This window comes from Monodon monoceros, unplaced genomic scaffold, assembly GCF_005190385.1.
Source record: "Monodon monoceros isolate NGI ecotype Baffin Bay Population unplaced genomic scaffold, NGI_Narwhal_1 Super_Scaffold_3, whole genome shotgun sequence".
Classification (NCBI taxonomy): domain Eukaryota; kingdom Metazoa; phylum Chordata; class Mammalia; order Artiodactyla; family Monodontidae; genus Monodon; species Monodon monoceros.
In genome coordinates this window covers 60,294,090-60,307,309 of record NW_021703780.1, presented here as the reverse complement: position 1 = coordinate 60,307,309, position 13,220 = coordinate 60,294,090, and the positions used below count along the sequence as shown (strand labels likewise).

The 13,220-nt window shown below is 48.0% G+C and overlaps 1 protein-coding gene across 1 annotated transcript in view; it reads right to left on the bottom strand.

Annotated features, from left to right (window-relative positions):
• Positions 1 to 13,220, bottom strand: part of SCN10A (sodium voltage-gated channel alpha subunit 10) — a 95,992-nt gene that overhangs the window by 36,000 nt on the left and 46,772 nt on the right. The window contains exons 12-17 of the mRNA XM_029244012.1: positions 10,959 to 11,100; positions 10,617 to 10,814; positions 9,747 to 9,917; positions 5,872 to 6,171; positions 3,077 to 3,185; positions 746 to 984 (exon numbers count right to left, since the gene is read on the bottom strand). Of these exons, the coding sequence (XP_029099845.1) occupies positions 746 to 984; positions 3,077 to 3,185; positions 5,872 to 6,171; positions 9,747 to 9,917; positions 10,617 to 10,814; positions 10,959 to 11,100 (1,159 nt within the window). The remainder of the gene's footprint in view (positions 1 to 745; positions 985 to 3,076; positions 3,186 to 5,871; positions 6,172 to 9,746; positions 9,918 to 10,616; positions 10,815 to 10,958; positions 11,101 to 13,220) is intronic.

The following is a 13,220-nucleotide window of genomic DNA, read 5'->3' as shown; positions in this document are numbered from 1 at the left end:
TCCCCACCTGTGCTACCTTGGGCAGGATACTGAACCTCTCTGAGTCTTAAGGCTCTCTTTTGTGCTGCGAGGGTGGTGATAGCCTCATAGCGCGTTGTGACGCTGAGAAAACACTTATAAAGCACCTGACTCATCACAAGCACCACACAGTGCCTGCCTTTCTTTCTTTTTTAAAAAATGGCACTGGGCTCTGTCACAGTGGTAAAGGCCTTTGGTCTTTCTTGCCTCAACTTCTCCAACTGTAAAACAAGGTGCGGGCTCAGAGGTCTCTTCCATCTGACCCTTTGGGGTCTATGATGACTTCTTGGCAATAAGCTCTCCCTTCTCTTTCCATTTCCCCTTTTCATATCAACTTTACATAGCATGTGTCTTCTTAGCCTAGGTGCTGCTGAAACGTAAGGCATGCTGGCTCCACAGTATCCCAGAACCTACTGGCATCATTTTCACATCCCTGGATTCTGGGAAAGGGGGAGATTTCTGGAGAAGAGCAGTCACATTTCCTCTGGGACCCCTCCTTCCACCTAAGTCTGCAGCCTACAAGGAGTTAGAGAGCTGTATGGTCCAAAACAATTCCCAGCAGCTCAGCCTGGTCCTCCAGACTTGACTTCCTGCACTAAGTGTCTACACATCTCCCACACTGCTCTCAGCCAGCAAGATCAACACTCCAGTGAATGAGGGCATGCTGCTACCCCACCCAGAGCCCCACAGATCTGACAGCACAGGCAGTGGCTGCCAGGGCACTCACAATGTTGCCAATCTGAAGCATGGCTTCGAAAGTGGGACTCATGCCGTAGTGCTCCATGGCCATGAAGATGGTGTTCACCACAATGCACAGGGTGATTGTGAGCTCTGCAAAGGGGTCTGTCACAATCGCGAAGAGAAGGGTCTTAAGCTTCACCCACGTGGGGCAGCAATCCCAGATCAGATACTTCCGAGCCAAGCTGGTCAAGCAGGGTGGGCACCTCTGTTTAGACTCCTCGAGTTCTGCATCACAGGTGTGGTCAATGACAGCTGTCAGCCGGGCATGGACTCAGACCCCCACCCCATGGCCAGCTTCTAGACCTTGTCATTACTTACAACTCCCATTATAACACCTTATAACACCTCCCATCTCCACTTCAGCACTCACCCTTTTCCTCCTTTTTCAGCCCCTGTAGTCTAGCAAGTGCAACCCAACCTCTGTCCCCGTTCAGTCCTCCAAGCCATGGACCGTACACTTTTTAACCATCCATCGCATAGGTCATGCATGTCTTTGCTTCTCAACTTACCCAGCTTACATTTCATGTCCACCCCCTTTATACTCCCTTGCAGACACCTCAGTTCCCTTGCCCTCTCGCCCCTCCATTGTACTTGCCTGGCAAAACCCCAACTCTGAATAAACCCAACGTGGAGATGACTCTGTACCTGTGCCCAACCAACTGAACCTGGTTGGGAAAAATACACAACCACGCTGACTGGTCCCAGCTTGTCACTGCCCTGTGTTTCTCCATTTCATCCCTTCAATCTTCCAGACCAGCATTTCTCTCTACCTTCCCTCCTCCACCTCTCTAATCCTCGCTCTGCTGATGAGTAATTATTAAACAGTTATCCACGAGCAAAAATAACAACAACACTGCTGTTGCTAGCATAGGTACACATTTCTCAAAACACAAACTCAGTTACGCAAGGAATGTAGCTTACGGGGTTTTCTCTCCCGTAACTGAATTCAATTTATACTTCAAGTCTCCAACCAGGGGACTTTGTTTTGGTTAATTCAACGTCTGCTACTACTTCGTTATCTGAAGTTGTGTCTGAGTTCTGGGGAGCTGAAGGTTGGTGGAGGGTTGAGCTGGTCCTAAGTCATTGCCAAGTGTATTTCACTTGAGTCATCAATGTTCCCATTTGGTTGTCGCTGGTGGGAGAGCCATGGAGATGGCTGTTCCCTCTTTGCCTCTCACTCATCTCCTTCTGCAGCCTTCAATGGGAACAAGGTGATCATCCAGATACTCTCCTGTCATGCTGGGGCCACAGGGCACCCTTTGAGGCTGCCTCAGTTCTTCTCTACCCAGGCATGTTACTGGCCCATGCTACCCTACAGTTTCTGTGTCATACTAGGCATGAGGGTCTCTGTCTAAGACTTGCCGCCTCCGGCTTCACCTAGAAAGTAAGGTACAGGTTGGCTCTGTTTTCAAATCACTCAAACATTTTTTTGTTGTTGTTGTCTGTTGTCCACCATGCCCTCCCCTACAGTTAGAATTCAGCCCAGGGCTGGGAGGAGAGTACACAGGGCCCCTTCTCAGGGACACACCAACATCCAAACTCCTTTCTCCATCCTCCAGCTCAGGACATTTTAAATTTGTCCAGAGGAGACAAATAACTAGATATGACTAAGGCCATGTTTTCCATGCCCTGAGGCAAAAGAAAGGCTGGATAAGAAGACAGGTCTTATACTCAGGGTGAGAAGGATATAGCCATGCTCTTTGGTACTTGAGTGCCAGGTGGCCATTCTCTTCCTCCACCCTGTGGCTTGGTGTAAGCAGTTAGAATTTAGATCCATCCCTGGGGAGGCTGAGTGGATTCCCACCTGATTGATGGAACCCCAAATTGACAAGGATTTAGTTAAACTGAAGGATTAATTTACTTAAACTGCCTTCTAATGTTCAGCACAAGCTTGAGACAGAAACTAAGTTATAACCACAAAAGTCACTGCCATGAAACACATGGGAACAATTTTTCCATGTTTGAAAATTAAAGACTGTTAAATTTCTTGCATACCTGAGTGGTAGCTTGAAATTCTCTGTGCCTGCTGGATCACTTTTTAAAATCCAGTTTTGTGAATACATATGAAGCCAGTGATAATTGGAACAAGAAATGAACTAGAGCATTTCATTCACTGGATTCTATTGTTTTTGAAAATTTATCCACATTTTAAAAACCACACTGATAAAGGGTAATGGGGACAAGGGCATGAAAATGAGGAGTATCTCAGGACACAGAGATGGGTGCTCTTCGACACAGGTTTGGGGCATCCCATCTTCTGCTCATATGGGGACTCCTCATGGCACAGTGAGTGGAAGTTCCAATGAGCAATACTTACCCTCGAGGACAGAGGTCATGATACTGACAACACTCATTGCCCTTTGGGTTCGGAGAGGTTCATTCAAGTATTCTGCTGTCAAGTAAGTCTTCTGTCCTGCATCAGATGCCTGCTGGGACACAAACAGAGTCAAGACATTCCCCTAAAGTCTTCAGTGGCAAAAACAGATCACTCAGCCTCTTATTGGCCTCTCTTGGGTGGTTGCGAGCTGCCCAGTGAAGCTACGGTCCTCTGCAGTCATGCTTGGAGTAAAGGGGCTGCTCCATGAACTTGGGGTAAGAGCTCAGATGTGAGGAACAGCGTGACACAGAGCTGGGGTGCAACCAGAGGCTGAGTTCGTAGCTAACAGATGACCTGGCCTCACCTGAGGCTTTGCAGAGTCCTTCCCTAAGACAGGTTCCTGGGCACCACGGTGGGGAGGGGGCTGCCTCAAGGGTCTCTGAGGTTTCTACCAAAGGGTAGTGGGAGTTGCAGGTGCATCAGGCCAGGCAGTCATTATTGGACTTCTGCCGGGCTGCGCATATGACATTTACAGAGAATTCCTACTCCATGATAGGCTTCCTTGACCTCCCTCCTAAGAGGCCCATTTCTCTTCCCAACATATGACCCAGTTCCTATTCCACATGGTCTCTCTCTTTCTGAGGGAATATTTGTTGTGTCTTGATTGTTCAATTCTTAGTTTCTGACACAATCCTTTTGACTCTTCTCTCTCTGGGCCTTTATTGGAAGTTCTGTCTGGATTCTGTGCCAGGGCCCTAACTCTAGTCACACACTTACCCTGGATGTGAGGAGTCCCAGGCCCATTGTAGCTGACTCAGCACTGCACTAACCATTCAGAATCCAAATTCAACAAGCATTTATTGAGCATTTGCTGTAGGTGAAGCTCATAGGTATATAGTACATATAAAGAAAGTTTAGAAATTTCTCAACCTTGAGGACTCAACAAAAGGTTCTAGCATCTACTGCTGTTATTGGTCAGATGTGTATATAAACGAAGGCACTTTGTGGTTCCATTTAACCCTTCAGCCATTTAGAAATCTTTTTATAAGGTCTTTATAAGGGGAGACATGGAGGCTTGAAGAATTTAAGGGACTTGCTAAAGGTGACTCACTTGGCAAATGGCACAGCTGTGACTGATGTTCAGGTCCATGTGACATGGAAGGGATTAAAGAGTTAATCTTGCACTAGCCAGATAATTTCACTAAAATGAATCAACGCTGGAATATCCAGGAAAGTGGTAATCCACAGAGTAATAACACAGTTTCCTGAATGAGGCATTTTCTAGAGAGTTAAAGTACCTCCAAGAGGACCCTGAAGGCTGGCTTTGACTTGAGGACTTTGGGTTGGTGATTCTCTTGGTAGGTCTTGGAGACCTACTCTCTACCATCTCTGCCCTGCTCTGTACCCATGGAGGGTGACCTGAGCAAACTGCATCACCCTCACCCTCTGGTTCTGGTCAGGTTTGGCCAGTGGGAGGGACAGACAGGAGATCCGAGGCTGGGAGGAGAGAGGAGCTGGCTATCTGCCAGCTGGCTTCTTCCCTGCTGGGCTGTGGCTGGGCCACCTTCCATCAGGCTGCCTCTCACATAAAGGGGCAGGTCTTGCTGGGCTCTGGTCCTTCCCCTCACCCCTTCAGCCTAGGCTTATTACAGCTTCCCACTGTGGCTAGTTCCTCGGCGACTCACTGCCCCTTCTTAGTTCCTGAGCCCAGCGCACATCTCTGTAAATACTTCCATAAACCCTCTCCACTTGCCCACTGCAGTGGTTCATCTGTTTCTTGCTGGGACCCTGAATCCCACGCATCCAGTCAGAGATGGAGCTAAGGTAACACTGTAAGACTTATCCAAGTCACTAGAGCCATATAATGGTCAGCTCACAAGTCGGTTTGTAAACCACTGTGTGTCCTGGGCTGGCCAGAAGGCGAAAAACAACAACAACAAAAAACCAAAATTGGGCTTCCCTGGTGGCGCAGTGGTTGAGAGTCCGCCTGCCGATGCAGGGGACACAGGTTCGTGCCCCGGTCCGGGAAGATCCCACATGCCACGGAGCAGCTGGGCCCGTGAGCCATGGCCACTGAGCCTGCGCGTCCAGAGCCTGTGCTCTGCAACGGGAGAGGCCACAACAGTGAGAGGCCCGCATACTGAAAAAAAGAAAATACACTAGAAGCGTCATTACTGAAGATGGAGGGAGAGCTTAAATTAAATCACAGCTCCAATCCAATGAGGAGTCCCTGATTTGCCATTACACTCTGTGATTATTCTATTAAGAGTGCTGGCCAGTTAGTCACTGTTGCCTAATTTGTGCATTTTGGCAAGTTATTGCTTCTCCAACTAAAGTCAGGGATACTTTGCTTCTGCTAAGATCTGTCCGGGGCCCCTCCCAGGATTTCTCTGAGTCTTAATTGTCAAGCCCAAGGTAGTTTTCACAGAGTCACAGGCAAGAAGAGAAGAACCTTTCATTTTTTTTTCACACTCGTCCAGGAAGCAAACAGGCCTATTTCTAAAGCAATGATAGTGAGTAGGGACAGAGAGACTCTGGGGGAAAAAATGATGTCAGTTGGAAAATAGTCTGTATCACCGTCCTGCAGAGTAAACCAGAAAACCTGTTTGATCTCAGTTAAACCCAATCTCTCCCTCTGGGTCTCACCTGCCTTGTCTGTAAAATGGGGGTAGATGGGAGGCGCTGGGCAGAGTGATGTCTAAAGGATCCTTCCACGGGTGACACTCAGGGCTTCTTGGCCTGAGGCCTCTAGCCGGAGAGCAGCCCCAAAGAGTCTGGAGCGTTCACAAACTTACCGAGACTTCGATGGCTCCAGGGGCAAGCTCAAGCTCACCAGTGGGCAATGTTGGGGGTCCATCTTCTCCACGCCCTAAGCCAGGGCTGGGAGTTTGAGGCAGTGGATTCCTAGGGAGGGGGCCTTGCTGGCTTGCATCCCTACCCAGCAGCAGAGAGCCCCGATGGCTTTGACAGTCTCCAGGAAAGACTCCATCATCTGTGACCCCATCAGGGAATGAGATGTCTCGGCCAGGGGCCTGGAAATGGAACACACTGCCATGGCTAGCCTGGTGTCTCCCTGAGGTGAGGCCTAGGAAAGACTGGGCATTGCCCCAAAAGAGCAAGAAAGAAGGCAGGCTGGAAGAGCATCCTGCAGGCAAATCTGGAACCCAACACTTCCCCCCCACCCCCACTCCCACCTCCCTGCCCTCAGCCTCGTGACCTTCCCATAGAAAATTAAAGACACAGACCTATGGGGTATTCTAGGTATACATGGGGAGAAAAGAGAGGAAAAGAATATTCTTGACACAGCCTGGGAAAGGGCCAAGATCAAAAAGAGATTGCAAGGTGTTCAAGATCAGCAAATAGGTCATCATGGCCAAGGATGTGTCAGAGGACAACCTTGTCACCCAGATGGGTCAGTTGTTTGCCAGCCTTTGGCCATGGTGCTGGACAAAGGTATCTTAAGTTCCCTGCTTCAATGCAAAGTTGTGACTTCAGTAGACAGTTATGTACACCAGTACAGGAACAAGCTTAGTAAAGGGTTGTTGAACAAATGAGTGCTCTTATTTTCTGAAAATTAGGCTCGACAATTCATTAGATCCAGCCTATATGGGTGTGAGAGTTTGTTTTGCAAAGGAGAAGATAAGAGCTTTGTAATATAATGAGCTTCTAGGATCCCTCGAGGCAGACATTGAACAGTCAACAATGGGGAGATTGAAGGGAGAGTTGCAGCCTAATTTCCTGGAAGAATAGTGCCATTCCTCCAAATCAATAAACATTTCCCATCAAAATCTTCCTCCGAGGGAACTGTGTCGCGTACAGTTGCCAGAGGAAAGGAGCTAATTCAGAGGCCCAGAGCCCCTGGAGAGTTAGTGTGCTGGGTTGGCTAGTTCCCACGACCACGATCTTGACCAGACAAGTTATCAATTCTGTCCTCAGCTCATAGAAAGTGCTTCTAAAATCTAAATACTGACTTCCTATCAAACTCTGATCATATTGCTGAATTTTTCCCCCTTCCTTAATTCCTTTTATTTACTAAATTACTAAAGTTGGGACACTTTGTCAATTAAAGCTCTCCTGACCTATCCCCCTCTCCCACAGAAGTGAAATTTGCTTTCTTGATCATTTGGAGCCCAGTCCTGTTCAACAACCATCACTGTAATTCAGTATTAAAGTCCCCCACAGCACTAGGGACTTCCCTGGTGGCACAGTGGTTAAGAATCCGCCTGCCAATGCAGGGGACACGGGTTCCATCCCTGGGCCAGGAAGATCCCAGATGCCACGGGACAGCTAAGCCCGTGCGCCACAACTACTGAAGCCCGCGCACCTAGAGCCCGTGCTCCGCAACAAGAGAAGCCCACACACCGCAACGAAGAGTAGCCCCCGCTTACCGCAACTAGAGAAAGCCCATGCGCAGCAACGAAGACCCAACACAGCCAAAAATTAATTAATTAATTAATTAATTTAAAAAACAAAAAACACAGCGCTTTTTGCCTAGAATATATGTCCAAGGACATTGAACTCATAAAAATCCACGAATCCTTCCTAGTTTTGAAGCAAAGGTACAGAATTGGCATATCCTTATTAAAGATGGGACAACTGAGTTATATGCACTTGGGCACTAAGCAAACCAAGAAACTAAGAAGAAAATTTTGGTCCCGTATTTGGCAAGCAGTGCCTCCTTGGCCACCAACTAATATTTCACAATTAACCTATTTGACAAATGGTGGACAATGAACTCTGAATCTAAGTATCGGACGTGCCTTTAAAATGCATCCTCCAAGCAAACCAACTGGTTTCCTGTGTGTTCCCTGAAACCCCTGCTGTGTCTCTCTGCTAAGTGCTACCCCCAACCTCTCTCTCATTACTACTGGTCAGAAAATGGCTTTTTATTAAAACTTCCTATGGTCTGTTTACTACAATAACACACCTGGGAAAGAAGGAAGGGGATGCCTTATTGAATGGACTCCAGTTAATCAGTTAGTATAAAGGAAGTACCCAAACAATGCCTCCCTGTCTTTGCATAAACATGACCTCCTTTCTGCCTGGAAAATATTCCTCCCCAAACCCTCCCAGTCCTCAATTACTAGAGGACACCCCTACTCACTATTTACTATTCACTTAAATTATCCCCTCCTCCATGAAGCCTTTCCTGATACACCCTCGCCCTCATAAGAGTAGACGTTTCCTCTTCTATTCCCCAAACACCACCTATGTGTCCCTAACAAAGTACTCAACACACAGCTATTTTTATATCTTCCTCCTCCACCCAAATGGAAGTCCTTGGGAAATGGACTGTGTTTTAGTCAACTCTTTATAACAAGCACCTAGTGTTGTTGAATTAACAAAACATGGTTCCTCTTTTTCCTTTTGAAGGTAAACCTAGCTGGAGATACAAGCACACAGACACACACCAGACAACTATTGGACATCCAAGTGCTAATCTGTGCGAGGCTGACTGAATAGGAGAAATTAAAGCCCAATTCAGAGTGTCACTGACACGTCCACGGAAGCTGTGATTCATCCTGTTCCATGGTTGTCAGAGCCCTAGTCAAATCCCCTTTGAAACAGCTTCTGAACTGTGCCCTGTCCATATCAGGTGCTGCTCAAAAGAGGCAGAGCAGGGAAGGGAAGGGCACAGACTCTGATAAATGCTGAAGTGTCCGTGTCACTGAGGTCAGTGTGCATGGGAGTGTGCCTGTGTATGTCCATGAACACGGAAGTCTGGGGGTTGTAGAGATCCTATTCCAAAAAGTAGAACATCCTTCAGAGGAGCACAAGGAAAAGAGATCGGGAGAGAAGTGAGCGTCAGCAGCCTTGAAAAATAGCCATGTTGATCCCCTTTCCCATACTGTTATTGTGGGATCTACTCTACCACAAAGGGGTTATTATCTCTTAGGCCTGTGGAAAGGGTATATTTGGGGTACATAGGACTTTCAAGGGAGAAGGAGCTGGTGGGAGGAAACTTGGTGAGTACAGGGAATCTTGGAGCAGGAGGTAGCGGGTCATGATGGTGGGGAGAATTGCTACAGGGTCTGAAGTGAGGTACTGAAGTTATTCCCAGGCTGGATTGTTATCACAGAGACAGGTGCTGGGATCTCCTGTGCCAACAGTAGGGGAGAATTTGAGCTGCAGGGACTGAGGCATGAGGTCGGAAAGAAGCTTGTAAATGATTTCAGCACCACGAACAAGGACCACACTCCTGCTCCAGAACTGCAGATCAGAGTGTCAGAAGGAAGCTGACCCTTGATGTCCACAGGTCCACAGACACCTCAAGGTCAGCATGTTCAAGGTCACAAACAATCCAGGGTTCTTCTCCAGTGCTACTGCCTTAGAATCACCACCTACCTAACTGCCCAATCTGGAAACCTGGGAGGCATTTTGGACTTCTCCCTTCTTTTCCAACATTCCACAGTCCCAATTTTGTTTATTCCCTCGAGGCCCCATAAAAGTCTTTATAATCCACCCTTTTCCCCATCCATAATGCCCCTGTCCTAGTTTAGGCTACCATTGGTTGGGGGGCGTGGCAGGCAGGGTCTGTATTATCAAAACATCCTCCTAGTCTCTGTGCCTCCAGATATCTCTCTGCTACAAACCTCTTCCCACTTCAGCATATTGTCCATGGCAGCTGGAAAGGTGGGTCACCTTTAAGGCACAAACCTGAGCCCCTTACCATTCTGTGCTCGTTGTAAGACTCAGTCTGGGGTGACTTGTTGTCATCTGTGGAGCCCTCTGACACCCTTGGCTTCATTCTGTGCCTTCTCACACTGGCATTTTTGGAGGCCAAAGGGGATCCATTATGGGAGTGGAGAGAGGCTGTGTCAACCCCCAGGGCTGCCAGCACCTGAAAGGAGAGAACAGCAGTATCTGGATGAGCTTAGCATAAATGTGTGTCCCCCAGACACGGGGTGTCACAGAGGTGATGGCATCTAAACCAGAGGAGATCAGGATTAGGGTCTGGGTGGTGGTTGGATTAAGACATGGCAGGAAGAGTCACCTCTGGATCACCTCCCTCATTCACACCCTGTAGTAAACTCTGTTGATGCCCTGTCCAGATCTCTTTTACCAGGTCAGTACCCTCATCTCAAGCTGCTTGAATGTTAGTTACTAATGGGTTACAGCTGCAGGATTTGCAGAACACTTTCTTTGACTATACATTTGGCTGGAGCAAGTATGGAGGTACAAAGGGCCAGCATTCTTGCCTCCAGGTAGGGGTAACCCTGTGGAACAAGTCATGCCCTGGAGCTCCCCATGGGATCAGGCCAAAGGTAGTATCTAGCTGAGGTCACTTCCTTGTTTAATTCTTCCCCTGTCCCATCCTGTTTCCTTCAGTCTCCTCCTAAGAGCACCCCTCAATGAATCAGTTGCACAGGCTCTTCATTCATTTTTTATGAGAAAGTCTAACCTAAGATGGTCCCTGAGATAAGACGAATCTTCCTATGGTTCCCTAAAATGACAGTCTTACTCTAAGAGGCTAGTCCAGATATCTGCCCAACAATGTACAACCTGCAACAGATTTCACAAAGATCCACCCCTCACTGACCTCCTGCTCCATCCGGAGCATCTGAAGGGCCTCCTGGAACTTCTTCTCCTTGGCTTCAATTTCATCAGTGGTTGCCTGGTTCTGCTCCTCATATGCCATGGTGACCACAGCCAAAATCAAATTGACCAGGTAGAAAGACCCCAGGAAGATAACAAGCACGAAAAAAAACATATAGATTTTCCCAGAAGCCCTCAGGGTCTGCAGATTCAAAAGAAAGAAGAGAGACTTGTACCTAGAGAACTTGGGCCCCTGACATGGTCAGGGTCCTCCAGGAAGAATGTAGCCATGCAGCCAATGCCCCAGCCTCCAACCGAGTCTGTATGGGGACATGCAGATCAATACCTGCTGGTAGAGGCGTTCCCAGGAATCCTGTGTCATGAGGCGGAACAGTGAGAGGAAAGCCCAAGCAAAGGAGTCAAAGCTGGTATAGTTAAAATCTGGGTTGTCAGATGTTTTAAGGCAGAAATAACCTTCAGGGCAGTGGCTGCAGCAAGAACAGAGAAGGTTGTCAATTGCACAGCCTCCCACTTAGTGCGGGCAAGACAGTCCAGAGTTGTAGGAAGACCTGAGGGTTTGAAGTCAAAGATTGGAGTTCAAGGCCTAGCCTACCTCTTATTAGGTGAGTGACCTTGGACATTCAGTCTCTTTAGGTCTCAGTTTCTCTTGCCCATTAAATGGGGACGATAATGTTAGGGAATTACTGACTGAAACCACCCGTCCTGGCCAGGTTAGAACTGCTTACGTGAGTTGTCTCACAACAAGAGGTCTCAATAAGGAACATGGAACCAACAAGCTGCCACCAAAACCAACCAGAAGAATTTGGGAGGGGAAAAAAGGACGGAGGAGGCGCCAACCCATAATAGTCCTGCAAACCTCCCAGACACCCTCGTGATAGTAACTGTCTTGACTGAGAGATGTGTGTGCAGCCAGGAAGGGCCCTGAGTCAGACCAAATATGGGCACAAGCAAAATGACTGGCCAGAGACAACCCAGAAAGTTAACCCAACCTCCATAAATCCTGAGACCGCAAGCCATGAGGCAGAGCAGTTCTCCTAGGTTCCCTACCCTGCTGCTGTCTGCTCAAACACTCATTTACAAAAAAGTGTTTTATTTTGTCAATATGCACGTTTCCTCAGACGATTCTTTTTTTTCTTTTTTGGCTGCGTTGGGTCTTCGTCGCTGCACACGGGCTTTTCTCTAGTGGCGAGCAGGGGCTACTCTTCGTTGAGGTGCGCAGGCTTCTCATTGCGGTGGTTTCTCTTGCTGTGGATCATGGGCTCTAGGCGTGCGGGCTTCAGTAGTTGTGGTACGTGGGCTCAGCAGTTGTGGCTCGCGGGCTCTAGAGCGCAGGCTCAGTAGTTGTGGCACACGGGATTAGTTGCCCCGTAGCATCTGGGATCTTCCCAGACCAGGGGTCGAACTCGTGTCCCCTGCATTGGCAGGTGGATTCTTAACCACTGTGCCACCAGGGAAGTCCCTATGATTCATTTCTGAGTGTTAGACAAGATCTCATCTCGGGCCCTAGAAGAGGTACCCCCCCCCGCCCCACCCCACCCTGGTAACATAATACCTTCACGTCAGAGTTTCATGCAAAGGGAAATGGCCTGGAGGAGGCTAGCTGGCTGCCCAGACATGACCCCATAAGATGGTGAGCTCTTTGCAAATTGACACCAGGGGAGGCAGAGTCAGTAAAACCTGAGCCAGTTGGCATCACCTGCAGAGTTGTCTTTCAAAGGACTCACAGTTAGCCAAGTTCACTGACCAATTACATGCAACAATCAAAACACCACTTTCCGGGCTTCCCTGGTGGCGCAGTGGTTGAGAGTCCGCTTGCTGATGCAGGGGACGCGGGTTCGTGCCCCGGTCCGGGAAGATCCCACATGCCGCAGATCGGCTGGGCCCATGAGCCATGGCCAATGAGCCTGCGCGTCTGGAGCCTGTGCTCCGCAACGGGAGAGGCCACAACAGTGAGAGACCCGCGTACCGCAAAAAACAAACAAACAAACAAACAAAAAAACCCACCACTGTCCAATAACTGAGCACGTACTGTGTGCCTCTCTCACTCCTAAGTGCTTTACAAATGTTATAATTTAATCATCTCAATAATCCTTTTTTTAAAAACAGATGTGTGGTACTGGCACAAAAACAGAAATATAGATCAATGGAGCAGGATAGAAAGCCCAGAGATAAACCCACGCACATATGTCACCTTATCTTTGATAAAGGAGGCAGGAATGTACAGTGGAGAAAGGACAGCCTCTTCAATAAGTGGTGCTGGGAGAACTGGACAGGTACATGTAAAAGTATGAGATTAGAACACTCCCTAACACCATACACAAAAATAAGCTCAAAATGGATTAAAGACCTAAATGTAAGGCCAGAAACTATAAAACTCTTAGAGGAAAACATAGGCAGAACACTCTATGACATAAACCACAGCAAGATCCTTTCTGACCCACCTCCCAGAGAAATGGAAATAAAAACAAAAATAAACAAATGGGACCTAATGAAACTTCAAAGCTTTTGCACAGCAAAGGAAACCATAAACAAGACCAAAAGACAACCTCAGAATGGGAGAAAATATTTGCAAATGAAGCAACTGACA